Source organism: Coregonus lavaretus (assembly GCF_964263955.1).
Source record: "Coregonus lavaretus genome assembly, chromosome: 6".
Classification (NCBI taxonomy): Eukaryota; Metazoa; Chordata; class Actinopteri; order Salmoniformes; family Salmonidae; genus Coregonus; species Coregonus lavaretus.
In genome coordinates, this window is record NC_139993.1 from 6157353 (window position 1) to 6180409 (window position 23057).

At 45.5% G+C, this 23057-nt stretch overlaps 1 protein-coding gene across 1 annotated transcript in view; it reads right to left on the reverse strand.

Moving 5' to 3' along the window:
- The window catches only part of LOC311130911 ((E3-independent) E2 ubiquitin-conjugating enzyme UBE2O-like), a 41024-nt gene that overhangs the window by 1187 nt on the left and 16780 nt on the right, over positions 1 to 23057 (reverse strand). The window contains exons 4-19 of the mRNA XM_084163723.1: positions 22240 to 22337; positions 22079 to 22142; positions 21380 to 21523; positions 21085 to 21194; positions 18883 to 19033; positions 18612 to 18717; positions 17963 to 18299; positions 15811 to 15965; positions 7306 to 7418; positions 6883 to 7014; positions 6565 to 6654; positions 5298 to 6183; positions 3328 to 3464; positions 2821 to 3024; positions 2482 to 2539; positions 804 to 958 (exon numbers count right to left, since the gene is read on the reverse strand). Of these exons, the coding sequence (XP_084019849.1) occupies positions 804 to 958; positions 2482 to 2539; positions 2821 to 3024; positions 3328 to 3464; positions 5298 to 6183; positions 6565 to 6654; positions 6883 to 7014; positions 7306 to 7418; positions 15811 to 15965; positions 17963 to 18299; positions 18612 to 18717; positions 18883 to 19033; positions 21085 to 21194; positions 21380 to 21523; positions 22079 to 22142; positions 22240 to 22337 (2940 nt within the window). The remainder of the gene's footprint in view (positions 1 to 803; positions 959 to 2481; positions 2540 to 2820; positions 3025 to 3327; positions 3465 to 5297; positions 6184 to 6564; positions 6655 to 6882; positions 7015 to 7305; positions 7419 to 15810; positions 15966 to 17962; positions 18300 to 18611; positions 18718 to 18882; positions 19034 to 21084; positions 21195 to 21379; positions 21524 to 22078; positions 22143 to 22239; positions 22338 to 23057) is intronic.

Here is a 23057-nt window from a genome sequence, read left to right on the forward strand (position 1 = left end):
GTCCTCACTACGAGCTCTCTGCATCAGCACTGCTGTATTCCTCCATCTCCCATTCCTCTTGAATTTGAGGTGACTCCTCAAATTATGTTCAAAAGAACTGGCAGCCAGGTGAACCAAAAAAGCTGGTAGCCTACTGTATCCAGATGCATTTTTCAAACAAAAACATTAGAGTTCACCTATCAGTCAATCTGCAAATTCGTGGCTCAAAAACATAAGGCATATGCAATAAAAAACTAATTGTTAACAAAAACGTTAATTATTTTTGTGTTTTTATTTTTACAAATACATTTACATTTTAGTCATTTAGCAGACGCTCTTATCCAGAGCGACTTACAGGAGCAATTAGGGTTAAGTGCCTTGCTCAATGGCACATCGACAGATTTTTCACCTAGTTGGCTCGGGGATTAGAACCAGCGACCTTTCGGTTACTGGCACAACGCTCTTAACCACTAAGCTACCTGCCGCCCCATAAGTACAATATTTACAGACCACTCTACCACGGCGCAATGGCAACCATCCAACTAGAACCATCCATCACCACCTGCCATTTGTCACCAACTCATCCATTAATAAGATAACGGACAAACGTTTTCTTAAATCTTCAGAAAATTGAAATTTGTCTTTGGCACTGACTTACAGGTCAAATTTGTACATTAACTATCAGTATACAATAATGCTCCTTCAGTTTTTTGGAGGGATTTTTACTGTGTGTGTATTCACACAAATACAATCAAATCATATAAAATCTACACAAAACAGATTGACTCTAGATAAAACAAAATCTGATGAAATTGTATCCCGACCTCTATGGGTGTCTGCAGCAGCTGGGTCATGGACTGCACCATCTTGATGAGGGCCATCTCGTTGTAGCAGCGGCTGTTCTCATAGCCCTCCTGCAGGCCCCGGTCGCTGTCGAAACCTGCCTCGTTGTAGTAGGGCTCGTTGACCAGGATCAGGCCTGGGGGAGACAACACAGCACACTCTTTAGATTCTTCAAGACCCACAATGAAGCATTAAAGGCCCAGTGCAGTCAAAAACGTGATTGTCCTGCATTTTATGTACACAGAGTAGACAAAACATTAAGAACACCTGCTCTTTCCATGACAGACTGACCAGGTGAAAGCTATGATCCCTTATTGATGTCACTTGTTAAATCCACTTCAAATCAGTGTAGATGAAGGGGAGGAGACAGGTTAAAGAAGGATCTTTAAGCCCTGAGACAATTGAGACATGGGTTGTGTATGTGCCATTCAGAGGGCGAATGGGCAAGACAAAATATTTAAGTGCCTTTGAACAGGGTATGGTAGTAGGTGCCATGCGTACAGGTTTGTGTCAAGAACTGCGACGTTGCTGGGTTTTTCACGCTCAACAGTTTCCCATGTGTATCAAGAATGGTCCACCACCCAAAGGACATCCAGCAAACTTGACACGATTATGGGAAGCATTGGAGTCAACATGGGCTAGCATCCTTGTGGAATGCTTTCGACACCTTGTAGAGTCCATGCCCCAACAAATTGAGGCTGTTCTGAGGGCAAATATGGGGGTGCAACGCAATATGAGGAAGGTGTTCCTAATGGTTGGTATACTCAGTGTGTATTTCCACACTATGAGGTTGGAATAATGCTGTGAAAATTATGATAATGGCCTTTTAGTGTAAGAGCTGTTAAAAAGACCGCCTGAAATTTCAGCCTGTTTTGGTGGGATAGAGTTATGTCCTGCCTGGTGACATCACCAGGCGGTAAATTATTTTATAGACAGACCAATAAGAGAATTCCAAACCTCTCTGCCAATAACAGCTAGTTTTCCCCTCCCCACTCAGACCACTTCCAGACAATCCTAGCAATTATTGCTTGAGAAACTGCTCTTTGCTAAGAAGCTATTTTTGTTTATTTTTGACCATTTTAATTTAAAACAATCACAGTAAGGTACTTAATGTTACCCAGGAATGATTTGATATTGAGATAAAAACAGCTGCATTGGACCTTTAAGTTACAAAGGACCCAAATACCTCAGAAATCAAATACATTCACACATTAACCCTTTATTCTAGTGTATGTAAAGGTTCAAAAACCACAAACCCCTTTATAACAGTTAAAATGTATTCAGCCTTTTGTGGAATAACCTGTACAAGCCTATTAGCCTAGTTTGTGATAGCAACAAATCCTATAATTGTCTCCAAAATCCTGAGCTGAATATTGCTGATAGGAAGGTGAGGCAGTTTAACCACAACTGTCTTGTCAGAGCGTGATGGTGTGTGGCACTCACTGCGGCCGGAGCAGACATGAGCAAATGAACAGCATGAATAAAACATACGCTTCTTCTGCAGGGAGGACAACGGGAGGGGGATGTGTGGTCTCTAAAGGACCAGAACCTGACTGGAAATGAGGATTCAGGATGAGAGGGGGGGGTGAAGGATCAAATCAAACCAAGATTGTGTGTGTGTGTGTAAGACTAGGTCTAATGAGGTCAGTTTAGGCTCACCTTGGATGGAGATGAGCACTTGCAGCAGGCTAGACTTGCTGGTCCACCTCTCTGTACCCTGAGGATTGATAAACAGGAAAGACTGTGAGGCACATTTTATACAAACAGATAATGTTCAAAACAATATATAAAAAAAGGGAAAGGGACAGTTATGGGTGTTCTGAGAACAGTCAAAAGGGACAGTTATGGGTGTTCCGAGAACAGTCAAAAGGAACAGTTATGGGTGGTCTAAGAACAGTCAAAGGAACAGTTATGGGTGGTCTAAGAACAGTCAAAGGGAAGGTAATGGGTGGTCTAAGTATCACACTTTTTTGGGGGTGGATAAAGGTCTACTTTTACCTTGCCGATCCAGGTGCCCAGCAGGCTGACGCAGACCTTGCCGTTGTCGTAGAGGTTGGGGTTGAGGCGCCCGCTGCACTGGGACAGGTAGCGGAAGAGGGGCGGCACCGACGGGTAAATGTTCGGCAGCTGGATGTCGAACAGGAACAGGCCGTCCTCGTAAGGGGTGCGCGTGGGCCCTTTGATCAGGGCCGAGAATAGGTCCTACGAAGAGAGAGGAAGAGGAAGAGGGGAATGGGGAACCACTTAAATGTCAACGAGAGTAGCTCATTTTCACTATCATCAGAATTATCATCACTTATCTTCAAAACAACCGCACTCTGCTCTCAAACTTAGATGAAGAGCTTTTAAATCAAGTGTTTAATGAGAGCAGAGAAACTAGCAGCTCAAAACCCGGAGTCACTTTAGCCACTGAAGAGTGGTCTGATGCAATTGAATACTTGACTGTAATCGACTACATTCGGATCACTTCCAAACGGGTCTCTTGTCAAGTGTGTGTGAGCGTACCATGCGGTCCTCGAAGGTTTTGACCATGATGCCGTCGGGCAGCGAGGTGGCCAGCAGAGCCATCTCCTTCCTCACGGTGCTGAAAAACTTCTTGGCCTCGGCCGGCTGGAACTCCATCTTCTTAAAGGTGTGTGTGTCTGGCAGGGGTCAGAGACATTTTTAGGTACTCCAACAAGGCATTTAGTATTTGAAAAGGCCATTTTACAGTGAGGGAAAAAAGTATTTGATCCCCTGCTGATTTTGTACGTTTGCCCACTGACAAAGACATGATCAGTCTATAATTTTAATGGTAGGTTTATTTGAACAGTGAGAGACAGAATAACAACAACAAAATCCAGAAAAACACATGTAAAAAATGTTATAAATTGATTTGCATTTTAAAATGAGGGAAATAAGTATTTCTCCCCCTCTCAATCAGAAAGATTTCTGGCTCCCAGGTGTCTTTTATACAGGTAACGAGCTGAGATTAGGAGAACACTCTTAAAGGGAGTGCTCCTAATCTCAGTTTGTTACCTGTATAAAAGACACCTGTCCACAGAAGCAATTAATCAATCAGATTCCAAACTCTCCACCATGGCCAAGACCAAAGAGCTCTCCAAGGATGTCAGGGACAAGATTGTAGACCTACACAAGGCTGGAATGGGCTACAAGACCATCGCCAAGCAGCTTGGTGAGAAGGTGACAACAGTTGGTGTGATTATTCGCAAATGGAAGAAACACAAAATAACTGTCAATCTCCCTCGGCCTGGGGCTCCATGCAAGATCTCACCTCGTGGAGTTGCAATGATCATGAGAACGGTGAGGAATCAGCCCAGAACTACACGGGAGGATCTTGTCAATGAACTCAAGGCAGCTCTGACCATAGTCACCAAGAAAACAATTGGTAACACACTACGCCATGAAGGACTGAAATCCTCCAGCGCCCGCATGGTCCCCCTGCTTAAGAAAGCACATATACAGGGCCGTCTGAAGTTTGCCAATGAACATCTGAATGATTCAGAGGAGAACTGGGTGAAAGTGTTGTGGTCAGATGAGACCAAAATCGAGCTCTTTGGCATAAACTCAACTCGCCGTGTTTGGAGGAGGAGGAATGCTGCCTATGACCCCAAGAACACCATCCCCAAACATGGAGGTGGAAACATTATGCTTTGGGGGTGTTTTTCTGCTAAGGGGACAGGACAACTTCACCACATCAAAGGGACAATGGACGGGGCCATGTACCGTCAAATCTTGGGTGAGAACCTCCTTCCCTCAGCCAGGGCATTGAAAATGGGTCGTGGATGGGTATTCCAGCATGACAATGACCCAAAACACACGGCCAAGGCAACAAAGGAGTGGCTCAAGAAGAAGCACATTAAGGTCCTGGAGTGGCCTAGTCAGTCTCCAGACCTTAATCCCATAGAAAATCTGTGGAGGGAGCTGAAGGTTCGAGTTGCCAAACGTCAGCCTCGAAACCTTAATGACTTGGAGAAGATCTGCAAAGAGGAGTGGAACAAAATCCCTCCTGAGATGTGTGCAAACCTGGTGGCCAACTACAAGAAACGTCTGACCTCTGTGATTGCCAACAAGGGTTTTGCCACCAAGTACTAAGTCATGTTTTGCAGAGGGGTCAAATACTTATTTCCCTCATTAAAATGCAAATCAATTTATAACATTTTTGACATGCGTTTTTCTGGATTTTGTTGTTGTTATTCTGTCTCTCACTGTTCAAATAAACCTACCATTAAAATTATAGACTGATCATGTCTTTGCCAGTGGGCAAACGTACAAAATCAGCAAGGGATCAAATACTTTTTTCCCTCACTGTAAGTAATGGACCAGTGCATTAAAAAAGTTATTACAGGGCATTTTCGGGGGTATTTAAACATGTCATGAGGTGTATTCTTCTCCCAGTAATACTAGTTCAGTGGATGTCTCCGTAACAACGCATCCAACAATGACAAGCTAAAAGCGCAGTATTGCGTCCTCACCTGGTGACCACTCCAGCACAGAGAACACCTCTCCCTTGGCACTGGTGAAGGTTACGCCGGGCTTGCCACCACTCTGTTGGCACAGAACAGGCGTATCGCTGGGCCACTCTGGCGCCGCGCCTGGCGTCCTCGCCGCCTCCTCCTGGGGCCTTTCTTCGCCCCCTCTTTCCCCTCCTTCTGTATTCCCACCTCCTCCTGCCCCGCCTCCTACGGCCTCCACCACCGCCTCCATCCGCTCCTCCTCCACGATGGCCACATTGTCCAGGGTCTTCCTCAGGTTCTCCTGGAGCTTTTTGATGTCATCCAGGAAGCGTTTCTCCTTGGTGGGCTTCTCGGGCGTGATGGCAGTGGCGGCGTTGGCGTTAGTCCCGTTGGTGGACGGCACGGCACCGGACGTGGGCGAGGTAGGCGAGCCGCCGGTCCATAGCTGCTCCACCGTCATGTTCTTCAGGCTCTCCAGGATTTTCAGGGCCTCCTTGAGCTCGCGGAAGCCCCGCGGCGTGCCCTCTTTCCCGGGGAGCTTCTCTGCGGCGTCACCCCCTCCTGCTCCAGGGGTGGTTCCTCCAGCACTGGCGCCTGGGCTGGCTATAGCCCCAGCTCCATCCAGGTCCTCTGTGGAGTTAGGGGGCTTGATGGGGGTGGTGGCCCCTGCTTTGCCGCCCTCCTCGAGGGGGATGATGAAGGGGCTGGAGCCGGTGGGGGTGGGGGCCGGGGTGGCGGTGTCGTTGTTGCCGGGGTGCTGGTCGTCCTCGTTGGTGGTCAGGCCGTTATCCGTCTCCCAGCTGTCGCTCTCGTCCTCCCACTCTTCCGTGGACAGGCCACTGCTGCTCTCCTCCAAAGAGTCATAGTCCGTCTCCTCGATCTCAGACTCCACGTTGTACAGGTGCTAGATGGAGGGGGGTTAGAGAAACTAAATCACTGCGTTTATACGCACTCATTAATCATTAATAATTGCTAACATTCATTAAGTGCTTTTTGTGTCAATATCAAATGTCGTTACAGAATAATACATATTTTTCAAAGGGCAGCATGCAAGTTAAACATGTTATCCGGAACACAAATTCAGATTGAAAACATAATTAACATGAACACATAATTAACATGAACAGAAACCTGAGCAAGAAGGTACAGTAGTAGCACACTTCATTGACAAACATAACAGAAACCAACAGAGCCACCAATTAGTGACCACTACAACCTCGCATGCGGACAGCAAACTACAACTACCGCACGTGAGGGACAGAAAGACTACAATTACCATGAGTACCTGTGGCAGGACGACGGTCATGGAGTTGTCGGCCCACACCACCTCCACCTTGCTGCTCACGTCCACTCTGAAGACCTGACCTACTGACGTCTGGGCAGGTAAAAAACAAGATAAAAGACTGGTATGTGAAAATACTCTTTCTACACTAAAGTACTATACTGGCTGATATTTCCTTTCAGAGCATGCTTTTAGCAACTATGGTGGATCTGTAACCAGTCCAAAGCACCTGCACAACGTGGACAGGCAAAGAACACCAAGCACCACGGGGAAAACTACTAACACGTCAACTGACAAAATTAGAGACTTTTTCGAACTTACATCGTTCTCGCAATCTGTATTGCGTCCGTTCTCAGAGTTCCCTATCCTGATGACGATATCAGTGGTACGGAAGTGGAAGTCTGGGTGGTCGGCGATGTCGTACACACTAACATCCTCCTCTTCTCCTATAACCTAAACAAACAAAACCACCACCCCATTAGACTGATATCATGCAGCTCAAATGACACTATAAGCCACCCTATATAGTGCACTATTTTTGACCAAAGCCATAGGACCATGGGGCTATTGCCTTGGCCCAAAGTAGTGCACCACATGTGGAATAGTGTAATTTGGAATAGACTCATTTGGAAGAGAGTCATTTCAGACTTGCCCAAAATCAACTTATATAGAGCTATTAATGGAATATAAAAAAGGTTGTTCCCCGGGCGACCCCAGCCGACCTACAATGGCCAGCAGACTGACCTCCACGTCGTCGCTGGAGGCGTTGAGTTTGATCCACTTCACGGCACACGTCCTGCCCTTGTGGTCGCCCGACTGGATGACCCCATACATGCCCGGGTCCGTAGGGGCTTGGGCTGTGGGACCACACACACACACAGAGAGACAGACACACACACACACAGAGAGACAGACACACACACACAGAGAGACAGACACACACACACACAGAGAGACAGACACACACACACACACAGAGAGACAGACACACACACAGAGCTGAAGTTCCTCTCTGACCTGAGGTACAAAATGTATCACCAAGGACACCAAGTACGAAAGTCAACCTGATAAATAGCTCCCTCGTTGTTCATTTCCTCCACAGATACAGAACCAAAATAAACTCTATATTTAAACCATGTTAAATATGGACGATGGAGTAAACATGGTGGTACAGTCAAACAATGGCCTAAATATGAGCCTAATCTAATGCCTGATCTACATTACAGACCTGAACGTTCTGTGCTGGCTCTGATATTTTATTTTCTAGTCCAGCAATTATAGTCAGTGTTTCTCCTATATTCATTTTTGGGATAGTAATTTATTTTCCTGTGTAAACCTAAACAACTAAAACCACATACAAAGCGTGTAGAAAAGATAATGTCACTATATACCGTATACATACACATAAAGTACCAGTCAAAAGTTTGGACACGCCTACTCATTCAAGGGTTTGTCTTTATTTTTTACATTGTAGAATAATAGTGAAGACATCAAAACTATGAAATAACACGTATGGAATCATGCAGTAAGCAAAAAAGTGTTAAACAAACCAAAATATATTTTATATTTGAGATTCTTCAAATAGCCACCCTTTGCCTTGATGACAGCTGGTTTGGGCCTAGTGGGACTTTCATTTGTTTTTCAACAGGTCAAGGTCAACCTCCAGGCTGTGTAAGGGCTATTTTACCAAGAAGGAGAGTGATGGAGTGCTGCACCAGATGACCCGGCCTCCACAATCCCCCGACCTCAACCCAATTGAGATGGTTTGGGATGAGTCAGACAGCAGAGTGAAGGAAAAGCAGCTAACAAGTGCTTAGCATATGTGGGAACTTCTTCAAGACTGTTGGAAAAGCATTCCGGGTGAAGCTGGTTGAGAGAATGCCAAGAGTGTGCAAAGCTGTCATCAAGGCAAAGGGTTGCAATTTGAAGAATCTCAAATATAAAACATATTTTGATTTGTTTAACACTTTTTTGGCTACTACATGATTCCGTCTGTGTTATTTCATAGTTTTGATGTCTTCACTATTATTCTACAATGTAAAAAATAGTAAAAATAAAGAAAAACCCTTGAATGAGTAGGTGTCCATACTTTTGACTGGTAGTGTATGTACAGTGCATTCGGAAAGTATTCAGACCCCTTGACTTTATCCATATTTTGTTACGTTACAGCCTTATTCTAAAATGGATTAAATTGTTTTCCCCCCCCCCTCATCAATCTACACACATACCCCATCATGGCAAAGCAAAAACAGGTTTAGACATTTTTGCAAATGTATGAAAAATAAAAAACAGAAATATTACATTTACATAAGTATACAGCTCCTACAGCAACAAATTACAGCCTCAAGTCTTCTTGGGTATGACGCTACAAGCTCGGCACACCTGTATTTGGGGAGTTTCTCCCACTCTTCTCTGCAGATCCTCTCAAGCTCTGTCAGGTTGGATGGGGAGCATCGCTGCACAGCTATTTTCAGGTCTCTCCAGAGACAGTAGATCGGGTTCAATCCGGGCTCTGGCTGGGCCACTCAAGGACATTCAGAGACTTGTCCCAAAGCCACTCCTGCGTTGTCTAGGCTGTGTGCTTAGGGTTGATGTCCTGTTGGAAGGTGAACCGTCGACCAATCTGAGGTCCTGAGTGCTCTGGAGAAGGTTTTCATCAAGGATCTCTCTGTACTTTGCTCCTTTCATCTTTCCCTCGATCCTGACTAGTCTCCCAGTCCCTGCCGCTGAAAAATAACCCCACAGCATGATGCTGCCACCACCATGCTTCACTATAGGGATGTGACAGGTTTCCTCCAGACGTGGCGCTTGGCATTCAGGCCAAAGAGTTCAATCTTGGTTTCATCAGACCAAACAATCTTGTTTCTCATGGTCTGAGAGTCCTTTAGGTGCCTTTTGGCAAACTCCAAGCGGGCTGTCATGTGTCATTTACTGGAGGAGTGGCTTCCGTCTGGCCACTACCATAATGGCCTGATTCTTGGTGTGATGCAAAGATGGTTGTCCTTCTGGAAGGTTCTCCCATCTCCACAGAGGAACTAAAGAGCTCTGTCAAAGTGACCACCTCCCTGACCAAGGCCCTTCTCCCCAGATTGCTCAGTTTGCTCTAGGAAGAGTCGTGGTGGTTCCACACTTCTTCCATTTAAGAATGATGGAGGCCACCGTGTTCTTGGGGACCTTCAATGCTACAGAAATTTTTTGGTAGCCTTCTCCAGATCTGTGCCGCGACACAATCCTGTCTCGGAGCTCTACGGACAATTCCGTCGAACTCATGGCTTGGTTTTTGCTCTATCATGCACTGTCAACTGTGGGACCTTATATAGACAGGCGTGTGCCTTTCCAAATCATGTCCAATCAATTGAATTTACCGCAGGTTGACTCCAATCAAGTTGTAGAAACATCAAGGATGATCAATGGAAACAGGATGCACCTGAGCTCAATTTTGAGTATCATAGCAAAGGGTCTGAATACTTATGTAAATAACGTATTTTTTTATATATATTTTTTTAACCTTAATTTAACTAGGCAAGTCAGTTAAGAACAAATTCTTATTTACCATGACGGCCTACACCGGCCAAACCCGGACGACGTGTGCCGCCCTATGGGACTCCCAATCACGGCCAGTTGTGATACAGCCTGGAATTGAACCAGGGGGTCTGTAGTGATGCCTCAAGCACTGAGATGCAGGGCTTTAGCCCACTGCGCCACTCGGGAACCAAGTATCTTTTTTTTTATACATTTGCAAACATTTCTAAACCTGTTTTCGCTTTGTCATTATGTGGTATTGTGTGTAGATTGATGAGGGGAAAAATGTACATACATACATACATACATACAAACACACAGTACACAGTCGTGGTCAAAAGTTTTGAGAATGACACAAATACTAATTTTCACAAAGTCTGCTGCCTCAGTTTTAATGATGGCAATTTGCATATACTCCAGAATGTCATGAAGAGTGATCAGATGAATTGCAATTAATTGCAAAGTCCCTCTTTGCCATGAAAATGAACTTAATCCCCCCCAAAAAAAATCCACTGCATTTCAGCCCTGCCACAAAAGGACCAGCTGACATCATGTCAGTGATTCTCTCGTTAACACAGGTGAGAGTGTTGACGAGGACAAGGCTGGAGATCACTCTGTCATGCTGATTGAGTTAGAATAACACACTGGAAGGAGGGTGGTGCTTGAAATCACTGTTCTTTCTCTGTTAACCATGGTTACCTGCAAGGAAACACGTGCCGTCATCATTGCTTTGCACAAAAAGGGCTTCACAGGCAAGGATATTGCACCTAAATCAACCATTTATCAGATCATCAAGAACTTCAAGGAGAGGTTCAATTGTTGTGAAGAAGGCGTCAGGACGCCCAAGAAAGTCCAGCAAGGGACAGGACCGTCTCCTAAAGTTGATTCAGCTGCGGGATCGGGGCACCACCAGTGCAGAGCTTGCTCAGGAATGGCAGCAGGCAGGTGTGAGTGCATCTGCACGCACAGTGAGGCGAAGACTTTTGGAGGATGGCCTGGTGTCAAGAAGGGCAGCAAAGAAGCCACTTCTCTCCAGGAAAAACATCAGGGACAGACTGATATTCTGCAAAAGGTACAGGGATTGGACCGCTGAGGACTGGGGTAAAGTCATTTTCTCTGATGAATCCCCTTTCCGATTGTTTGGGGCATCCGGAAAACACCTTGTCCGGAGAAGACAAGGTGAGCGCTACCATCAGTCCTGTGTCATGCCAACAGTAAAGCATCCTGAGACCATTCATGTGTGGGGTTGCTTCTCAGCAAAGGGAGTGGGCTCACTCACAATTTTGCCTAAGAACACAGCCATGAGCAACTTCTCCCAACCATCCAAGAACAGTTTGGTGACAACCAATGCCTTTTCCAGCATGATGGAGCACCTTGCCATAAGGCAAAAGTGATAACTAAGTGGCTCGGGGAACAAAACAAACATTTTGGATCCATGGCCAGGAAACTCCCCAGACCTTAATACCATTGAGAACTTGTGGTTGATCCTCAAGAGGCGGATGGACAAACAAAAACCCACATATTCTGACAAACTCCAAGCATTGATTATGCAAGAATGGGTTGCCATTAGTCAGGATGTGGCCCAGAAGTTTATTGACAACATGCCAGGGCGGATTGCAGAGGTCTTGAAAAAGAAGGGTCAACACTGCAAATATTGACTCTTTGCATAAACTTAATGTAATTGTCAATAAAAGCCTTTGACACTTATGGAATGCTTGTAATTATACTTCAGTATACCATAGTAACATCTGACAAAAATATATCATAAACACTGAATCAGCGAACTTTGTGAAGACCAATACTTGTGTCATTCTCAAAACCTTTGACCACGACTGTACATATACAGTGAGGGGAGAAAGTATTTGATCCCCTGCTGATTTTGTACGTTTTCCCACTGACAAAGAAATGATCAGTCTGTAATTTTAATGGTAGGTTTATTTGAACAGTGAGAGACAGAATAACAACAAAAAAATCCAGAAAAACACATGTCAAAAATTTTATAAATTGATTTGCATTTTAATGAGGGAAATACGTATTTGACCCCCTCTCAATCAGAAAGATTTCTGGCTCCCAGGTGTCTTTTATACAGGTAACAAACTGTGATTAGGAGCACACTCTTAAAGGGAGTGCTCCTAATCTCAGCTTGTTACCTGTATAAAAGACCTGTCCACAGAAGCAATCAATCAATCAATCAGATTCCAAACTTTCCACCATGGCCAAGACCAAAGAGCTCTAAGGATGTCAGGGACAAGATTGTAGACCTACACAAGGCTGGAATGGGCTACAAGACCATCGCCAAGCAGCTTGGTGAGAAGGTGACAACAGTTGGTGTGATTATTCGCAAATGGAAGAAACACAAAATAACTGTCAATCTCCCTCGGCCTGGGGCTCCATGCAAGATCTCACCTCGTGGAGTTGCAATGATCATGAGAACGGTGAGGAATCAGCCCAGAACTACACGGGAGGATCTTGTCAATGATCTCAAGGCAGCTGGGACCATAGTCATCAAGAAAACAATTGGTAACACACTACGCCGTGAAGGACTGAAATCCTGCAGCGCCCGCAAGGTCCCCCTGCTCAAGAAAGCACATATACAGGCCCGTCTGAAGTTTGCCAATGAACATCTGAATGATTCAGAGGAGAACTGGGTGAAAGTGTTGTGGTCAGATGAGACCAGAATTGAGCTCTTTGGCATAAACTCAACTCACCATGTTTGGAGGAGGAGGAATGCTGCCTATGACCCCAAGAACACCATCCCCACCGTCAAACATGGAGGTGGAAACATTCTGCTAAGGGGACAGGACAACTTCACCGCATCAAAGGGATGATGGACGGGGCCATGTACCGTCAAATCTTGGGTGAGAACCTCCTTCCCTCAGCCAGGGCATTGAAAATGGGTCGTGGATGGGTATTCCAGCATGACAATGACCCAAAACACTCGGCCAAGGCAACAAAGGAGTGGCTCAAGAAGAAGCACATTAAGGTCCTGGAGTGGCCTAGCCAGTCTCCAGGTCTTAATCCCATAGAAAATCTGTGGCGGGAGCTGAAGGTTCGAGTTGCCAAACGTCAGCCTCAAAACCTTAATGACTTGGAGAAGATCTGCAAAGAGGAGTGGGACAAAATCCCTCCTGAGATGTGTGCAAACCTGGTGGCCAACTACAAGAAACGTCTGACCTCTGATTGCCAACAAGGGTTTTGCCACCAAGTACTAAGTCATGTTTTGTAGAGGGGTCAAATACTTATTTCCCTCATTAAAATGCAAATCAATTTATAACATTTTTGACATGCGTTTTTCTGGATTTTTTTGTTGTTATTCTGTCTCTCACTGTTCAAATAAACCTACCATTAAAATTATAGACTGATCATGTCTTTGTCAGTGGGCAAACGTACAAAATCAGCAGGGGATCAAATACTTTTTTCCCCCTCACTGTACATACATATATATGCAACTTTTCAGGGAAGTTAGGAACCAATATACACAAGCAGTCAGGAAAGCAAAGGCTAACTTTTTCAAACAGAAATTTGCATCCTGTAGCACTAACTCCAAAAAGTTTTGGGACACTGTAAAGTCCATGGAGAATAAGAGCACTTCCTCCCAGCTGCCCACTGCACTGAGGCTAGGAAACACTATCACCACCGATAAATCTACAATAATCGAGAATTTCAACAAGCATTTTGCTACAGCTGGCCATGCTTTCCATCTGGCTACCACTAACCCGGCCACCAACTCTGCACCCTCTGCTGCAACTTGCCCATGCCCCCCCCGCTTCTCCTTCACACAAATTCAGACAGCTGATGTTTTGAAAGCGTTGCAAAATCTGGACCCCTACAAATCAGCTGGGCTAGACAATCTGGACCCTTTCTTTCTAAAACTAGCCGCCGAAATTGTCGCTACCCCTATTACTAGTCTGTTCAACCTCTCTTTCATAACGTCTGAGATCCCCAGAGATTGGAAAGCTGTCGCGGTCATCCCCCTCTTCAAAGGGGGTGACACTCTAGATCCAAATTGCTACAGACCTATATCCATCCTGCCCTGCCTTTCGAAAGTATTCGAAAGCCAAGTTAACAGATCATCGACCATTTCGAATACCACCGTACCTTCTCCGCTATGCAATCCGGTTTCCGAGCTGGTCACGGGTGCACTTCAGCCACGCTCAAGGTCCTAAACGATATTATAACCGCGATTGATAATAGACAGTACTGTGACGCCGTCTTCATCGACCTGGCCAAGGCTTTCGACTCTGTCAACCACCGCATTCTTATTGGCAGACTAAATAGCCTTGGTTTCTCAAATGACTGCCTCGCCTGGTTCACCAACTACTTCTCAGATAGAGTTCAGTGTGTCAAATCGGAGGGCCTGTTGTCTGGACCTATGGCAGTCTCTATGGGGGTGCCACAGGGTTCAATTCTTGGGCCGACACTTTTCTCTGTGTATATCAATGATGTCGCTCTTGCTGCTGGTGACTCTCAGATCCACCTCTACGCAGACGACACCATTTTGTATACATCTGGCCCTTCATTGGACACTGTGTTAACAAACCTCCAAACGAGCTTCAATGCCATACAACAATCCTTCAGTAGCCTCCAACTGCTCTTAAACACTAGTAAAACTAAATGCATGCTTTTCAATCGAACGCTGCTGGCACCCGCCCACCCGACTAGAATCACCACTCTCGACGGGTCTGACCTAGAGTATGTGGACAACTACAAATACCTAGGTGTCTGGTTAGACTGTAAACTCAACTTCCAGACTCACATAAAGAATCTCCAATCCAAAGTTAAATCTAGAATCGGCTTCCTATTTTGCAACAAAGCCTCCTTCACTCATGCTGCCAAACATGCCCTCGTAAAACTGACTATCCTACCGATCCTTGACTTCGGCGATGTCATTTACAAAATAGCCTCCAACACTCTACTCAGCAAATTGGATGTAGTCTATCACAGTGCCATCCGTTTTGTCTCCAAAGCCCCATACACTACCCACCACTGTGACCTGTACGCTCTTGTTGGCTGGTCCTCACTACATGTTCGTCGTCAAACCCACTGGCTCCAGGCCATCTATAAATCACTGCTAGGCAAATCCCCGCCTTATCTTAGCTCATTGGTCACCATAGCAGCACCCACCCGTAGTCTGCGCTCCAGCAGGTATATCTCACTGGTCATTCCCAAAGCCAACACCTCCTTTGGCCGCCATTCCTTCCAGTTCTCTGCTGCCAATGACTGGAACGAATTGCAAAAATCTCTGAAGCTGGAGACTTATCTCCCTCAATAACTTTAAGCATCAGTTGTCAGAGCACCTTACCGATCACTGCACCTGTACACAGCCCATCTGAAATTAGCCCACCCAACTACCTCATCCCTATATTGTTATTTATTTTGCTCTTTTGCACATAATCTCTTGCACATCTATCATTCCAGTGTTAATACTATTGTAATTATTCTGCACTATAGCCTATTTATTGCCTTACCTCCATAACTTGCTTCATTTGCACACACTGTATATATATTTTCTGTTGTATTTCTGACTTTATGTTTTTTACCCCATATGTAACTCTGTGTTGTTTTTTATTGCACTACTTTGCTTTATCTTGGCCAGGTCGCAGTTGTAAATGAGAACCTGTTCTCAACTGGCTTACCTGGTTAAATAAAGGTGAAATAAAAAAATAAAATAAAATAAAAATAAAATATAAGGCCTGAATACGAGGGGGAAGTGTGCTAGCTACTTACGTCGTTTGTCGACAACAAAGTCACCGGGGCAGAACTCGTGGTTGTCCAGGTGCTGGATGGGGATGAGGTCGTTGGAACGGATGAGGGTCTCCATACGACCGTCCTTCCAGAGGACGTCGGCCGAGGTCTTGGTGGACACCACCTCTACCGCCACCCTGACGGTAAAAAACAGGGAGATGGCAGATATTAGAACTAGTGACTTACTAACTAATACTGGAAGTTGTGTCTTCACTGACAGAGCCTCACTATTACAGTAAGTTGTTTTGGTTAAGAGTGGAAAATACCTACAAGTTACAGAATGGAATGTTAAACTGACTCAGCCATATGCGCAGCAGCAGTGTGAACCAAAGATCTCGCAGGGTGAGCGGTGCCGAGCCTGATCTCCTCTGCCTTGCATCCTGTCACTGTCTCCCTCCATCCATAATATCCATCTTTTTTTGTATTTTTTTATCAAATCTCTCCTCTACCTCATTTCAATCCCCCACTAGAACTCAGTCACTTTCCCCTCGCTCTGCCTGTCACTACCTCTCCCTTGCCGTCTTATTCCCCCCCCCCCCCCATCAGTCTTCCTCTCGCTCTCTCCCCCTGCAACTCAATCCATCTCTGCTTCTTTCCCCTCTTGATCTCCCTTGCTCTTTCCCCCTCTCCATCACTCTTTCCCCCTCTCTCTCGCTCCATCTGTCTCCTTCAATTAGAGGACCTGGATGTTATCTGGGCACACCTAAGCACATGATACATGATTTATCAGCTGCCAGCTATATTTAACCACCAGATCTGCAGCCTTGGGCTGCGTCTGAAATGGCATCCTATTTTCGAAATAATACACTACTTTTAACCAGGGCTCTGTTCAAAAGTAGTGCACTATATAGGAAATAGGGTGCCATTTCGCATGTGCAGCCTTGGAAAACCTGCCGCTTCTGAATGGCACCTGGTAGAAATTAAAGTTCTTGAATTCTACAATGTCTTGAGAAAAGGTTACATCGACCCAAACGTCAACCTATTTGGAAACGTCAAACTAATGGTGCAGAGCTACGGCTAATTGTGGGTACCGGCGTGATTTTAAAGGACCACAAGGAGAGCGAGTGCGGTAGCGAGCTTATTCATTTTCACATCACACCAATAATACTAGATTTATGCTAGTATAACCTGTGGATTGTTACTAGTACTAATATTGAATTGGTACTAGATTCAGATTGGTTCTAGGACAAGTACTAGATTGGTACTACTAGGCCTAGTACTATATTGGCCATAGAGTGGTACTAGTACTGGATTGGTGCTAGACTGGTTCAAGATTTTAAGACAAGGCCAGGTCACACCGTCACTGGCAGCATCCACACAGCCTACTAACACCCAGGGTCATTAGTGTACATCTGCTCCGAGAAATCAGCCTGAAATCGATCCCGTAGTTAGTAACAAGCCATCAGAAGGTTCGTAAGGAGGAGAGGACACTTTCTGGGAGACAAGATGTTAGATCGATGAACACTGGTCCGTTTGGCTGGGGAGTGGGTGTAAGGTGACAGTCTCTATTTTTGACAAAAGTAGTGCACTACATAGGGAATAGGGTGCCATTTCTGAAGCCTCTGCTCTGGCCTAAGACGGAGGATAATGATGTGATTGTGTATCTGTACAAGGCTGGGAGGCATGAGAAGCTGGGAGGCACGATGTGCCCTTGAGCAAGGCACTTCACCCCAATTTTCTCCAGGGGCGCCGTACTACTTTGGCTGACCCTGTAAAACAACACTTTTCACTGCACCTATCCGGTGAATGTGACAATAAAAACAAATAAATAAAAGTGACAGTGGGTTCAAGGATGCAGCATTTTTGCCAGCAGGTAGCTGAATTCTTGCCAACAAGCTATTGATCATCCTTTACACATACCAAAGAGAAAAGGAGATGGCCAGGGAAAGGCCATCTCCAGAGAGAAAAATTGAGGGAGGGCGCAAGAGAGGGAGGAATAGCGGCTGTTCCAAAAGAAAGGGAGGGCGTGAGGGAGAGAAGGCAGAAAGTAGAAGAGGGGAGAGGACTAAAGTAAGACCTAGGCTCTGACCTAGCCTGCTACATTTGTAGCCATTTATATACATTTGTATCTGCTACATTTGTAGTCACATAGCATACTATGAACACAAATTGATTTGATTGACAACTGGCTCACCTGTCGCCGGGCTTGAACTCGCGGGAGAACTTGGTCCTCTTCTTCTTGTGCTTCCTCTTCAGGTTGCGGATGGACAGCGGGATGCTCTTCTTCCTGTTCAGGCCCCCGAGACCGCTGCTCTGCGACGACGCCGTGCTGCTCGCTGACGACGTCAGCGACAAGGTGTCGTCCGTGTCCTCCGCCCCCGCCTCGTCGTCTGCGTCCTGCTCTGCGGGCTCGGGCCATGGGTCAGAGGAGGGGGGAGGGCACAGGGGCGAGGGCTGGAGGGCGTGGTTGGGGTGGGGAGGGCGGGGGAGGGCGGTGGAGTCTGAATGGGTGTTGTCAGGCTTGAGGTCACCTGGGTGCGGGGAGGGGGGAGAGGACACGGGTGATGGTCGTTGAGTTGGTTTTACATGTATAATTCACTAATGTTACTGTATATGCAGTGACTTGGGACTGAGCAAAGCATGAAGAACAGATTTTAATTGTGGGGCGAACTACCCTGCACAAGGTGTGCAGTTATCAGATGGGCACTTATCAGTAGACTGTATTGAGCTAGAAATTATTATTGAGTTTGAGCTCGTCAGCTGTTTAAGTTAGGATATCTACCAAAAAAATGACAAGGCAACATTTCTGATGACCAACATAGATAAATAAAAGCAGCATGTACCGTCAAGGCTGTCCGTCTTGTCGGTGGAGTGCTGGTTTGCACCTTGTGTCTCTGCATTATCACTGGTCTTCTTCCCTAACAACTCCTTCTTGAACATTCTTTTCAACTGCAGGAAGGACAGTGATATAAGACACTGATATAATATGAAAAAGAAAAAATTGGACACATGGAGTATCTGTGCAAACAGAGGCAATATTGTAACCAATTGTTTCACACACACAAAACGGGGACAGGCACGCACAATTATTATTTTTTTATATCTCTCACACACCTTCCTGGCTACGGGGTCCTCTGGGAGTCCGGGGGCCCCGTCGGGCCACTCACAGGTGATGTGAGTGGTGTCTCCCTTGGCTGGGAACACGTACAGGGCCCTCTCCCCCAGCTGCCTCTGGGTGTGGTCGTAGTAGCCCAGACGCTTCACTCTGGATCCAAACACACACATTTAGGAGGAGTGTGTTAGTAGAAGTAAAACAATGGGTGTGTGTTAGAGATGAGCATCCCTCCATCGACTTACATGGGCTCTGATAGATGCACTAACATTTGTTGCATGAACACATTCATTTTCCATTCTAAATTAAAATCTGATACTGAGCTGGGCCTCTGAGCGGGGTTCAATATGCTTTTTATCTGAAATCCCCATCACCCACTGATCATTTTCGCAGATATATGTTTTAGCTAGTAATATGTCAATATTTATCTATAGAAATGACCAATGAGATTAACCCATAAGAGACTAAGCCCTGTCTAAGCCAGGGGGGTGGGGGTACTACTAAGCTATATGGAATTGTTTTAGGAAGGTCATACCAAGGATCATTTGCAATTTGATTTGGAATTTTAAGACCCCTTAAAATAAAATAAATAAAAATGTTGGCCGTACTTCTATTAGCCCATACAAACGCATTGAATAACAGATTCAAGACATGGAACAACAGATCGTCCCCCAAAAAAGTTTGTTCAGAAGTGTCTGCCCTATATCGGAGATATATGAAAAATGAGGAAACTCATTTTAGCACTAAATAGTCTAAGCCGAAAAAATTACAATTTGGCCTTACTGCTATTAGCCCATACAAACACATTTCTGGCACTAACAGTCTCCATATATACTTCCATTAATTCTTTCAACTGGTACCGGGGGACCTTTAGATGAGTCTTCTGAGGCCTGTGGACGTCCTAGAGCAAAACAACGGACATGTACGTGTTCGTGAGAGTCTCACCTTTCCACAGAGGACTCATATTAGTGTTGTTGCCCAAACTGTTGGGACGCTACAGACAGAAGTTGGCAGATCGGCTGAACCGACTTCAGATGAGTCCCAAGTTGCTTTTGGGGGTCGTAGAGCAAACCGTTCGGACGCTACAGACGATTTTGTGAGAAGACCGATTTTCGGATGACTCAGGGTTTGACAAACACCACTCTAGCTCTGTCACCGCAGATGCGGAAGTGCGACATAGGCGGATGCAGTGGATTGAGACGCATCCAATGCAGAAATCTCTAGCTTAAACTGAAAGATTTTTATGGGGATCTTTTTATTATGCTAATGAGATTTTTGCGGGGGTGTGGACATCATCCTTAGGGGGTTAATATAGCACAGCTTAGGATTTCACCCGTCTCAAAAGCTAATGGTTCTGACCGTTTTGAACTTTACGGAGGAGAGCTGCTCTTTCTCCAGCTCCGACTATAGGCTTACAGTGCAGCTCGCAAAAATGATTGCGGTCCTTGTTATGAAATTAGAACTTCACCCTGTTCATGTACGTACCCAATTAAGACATGCACGCAAGTGTGAGTAAGAGAGATGTGATTGTGAGGTGTGTATATAATGTATGTGGACCAGATCACTAGAAATACTGTTCATACACTGTATATTTGTCTCCTGAGTGGCGCAGTGGTCTAAGGCACTGCATCGCAGTGCTAGCTGTGCCACTAGAGATCCTGGTTCGTATCCAGGCTCTGTCGTAGCCCGCCGCGACCGGGAGACCCATGGGGCGGCGCACAATTGGCACAGCGTCGTCTAGGGTAGGGGAGGAGAGGGATGTAGCTCAGTTCGTAGAGCATGGCGTTTGCAACGCCAGGGTTGTGGGTTCGATTCCCACTGGGGGTATCAAAAAACAAAAAGTAATGTATGCACTAACTGTAAGTCGCTCTGGATAAGAGTGTCTGCTAAATGACTAAAATGTAAATGTATATCTATGATGGAAAACTGTAGCCTCTATGCTGCAGTGTGGATGGATGGATGGATGCAGGGCTCTACAGCGCGACCATTGTACTCGCATATGCGGCTAAATATTTTGCTGTGCGACCTGGAATTTTATTTTTGGTGTACAAGTGGCCTAGAAAAATGAAGGATTCTAGCTTTAATATCTCAAATATTTGTCGTTATGCTCCTAAATTCCTTTTTCAATTTAGATGCTCTTGTAAAAAAGGTCAGCGTAGAGCCTTGGAATGAACAGACAGACTGGGAGCAGTACAGTACAGTACCTGCAGAGGTTCTCCTGTGAGATGGTGGACGGAGGGGGGTAGACGCTGTCCGTGCCCTTGGGGGAGTAACTCTTGGTGATCCACGTCACCTTCAGTTCCGCCACCTGGACCTACGGGGTCACATGACACACAGATAACCATTTAGAGCAGTGACATCACACATACTTTAGTAGCTAAGCCTATAATTAGGTGGTAAGGTTATGTGGTCAGTAAAACCAAGGAAAAACTCAGAGGCCAAGTTATAGCCTTTGGATAATGCACTACCTTTAAAATATGCAAATTGCCACCATCATACCTCTTCGACCACCACCCTGAATTTGCTCTTCTTGCGGAGTACGGGCTTGACCCCGGAGAGCCACTGGACATTGGAGAAAACTTTGGCCGGCCCGATCAGCACCTGGCCTGGGTAGAAACCATAGGCCTCGTCGAAGAACAGACCCTAACAACCAGAGAGGAGATTCATCTTAATAACACACAGAGGCAGTTTCCTTAACCCAGTCCATGGAGAATCTAAAAAGGTCTGTAAGATATCCTGCTGCTCATTGGTCATTTCAACAAATGACAGGAGAACATAGCTAGTACTTATCAACCTTCAGTGTTAATTTTTACGGTTGTATTGTTTCTGAAATATAACAGCCAAAGTGAACAGGAGTAACACATAGGTATTTCCAGTCAAACAACAGTTTCCGATTAATATTGGACGCACGCAACCTGCTACCTTAAACAAGATTAGGGTCGATCCATTTAAACTCAATTTTCAAAATCGGTTTCCTAAATTGACCCAGCTCAAATGGAATTGACCCCCAGCCCTGTTACAAAGTATTACACCACTACCTCTGGCCCATAAGGAGGAATAAGAAGCTCAAGGCTGTGCGCAGTAAGTTAATTTCATATTACTTCCACCTAGCCAGCCTTATCAGATCAGTGAAGCGCACTGGAAGAGGGCAGACGGCTACGTTTTCACACAAAATGCAGCTCATGGCATTTCACCTACCGAGTCACTGACGTGTGGACAGACGTCGTACAGCTTGGCGCCGTCCTCCACATTCATGGAACACCTGCAGTAGTAGAGAGAGAAGTTGAGCTAACCATGAAGCAGACAGATGTAAATTAAACAGTTTTGAAATTACACTCATACTGGGACAGATTCTGTACCTGGCTCCATTGGACAACTTGAGGATGATGTGGTTGGTCAGGTCGTACACCTTCCCCAGCCAGAAGTCGTAGGCTATGTAGTCCCCATACATGAAAGACTAGCAGGGAACACACATAAAACAAATGACTGTAACAGAGACATTGATGTGATTATATATAAACACACACACACACACACACACACACACACACAGTACCAGTCAAGTTTGGACACACCTACTCATTCCAGGGTTTTTCTTTGGAATCATGTAGTAACCAGAAAAGTGTTAAACAAATCAAAATATATTTTATATTTGAGATTCTTCAAAGTAGCCACCCTTTGCCTTGATGACAGCTTTGCACACTCTTGGCATTCTCTCAACCAGCTTCAGGAGGAATGCTTTTCCAACAGTCTTGAAGGAGTTCCCACATATGCTGAGCACTTGTTGGCTGCTTTTCCTTCACTCTGCGGTCCAACTCATCCCAAACCATCTCAATTGGGTTGAGGTCGGGGGATTGTGGAGGCTAGGTCATCTGATGCAGCACTCCATCACTCTCCTTCTTGATCAAATAGCCCTTACATAGCATGGAGATGTGTTGGGTCATTGTCCTGTTGAAAAACAAAATGATAGTCCCACTAAGCGCAAACCAAATGGGATGGTGTATTGCTGCAGAATGCTGTGGTAGCCATGCTGGTTAAGTGTGCCTTGAATTCTAAATAAATCACTGACAGTATCACCAGCAAAGCACCCCCACACCTCCTCCATGCTTCACGGTGGGAACCACACATGCGGAGATCATCCGTTCACATACTCTGCGTCTCACAAAGACACAAAAAT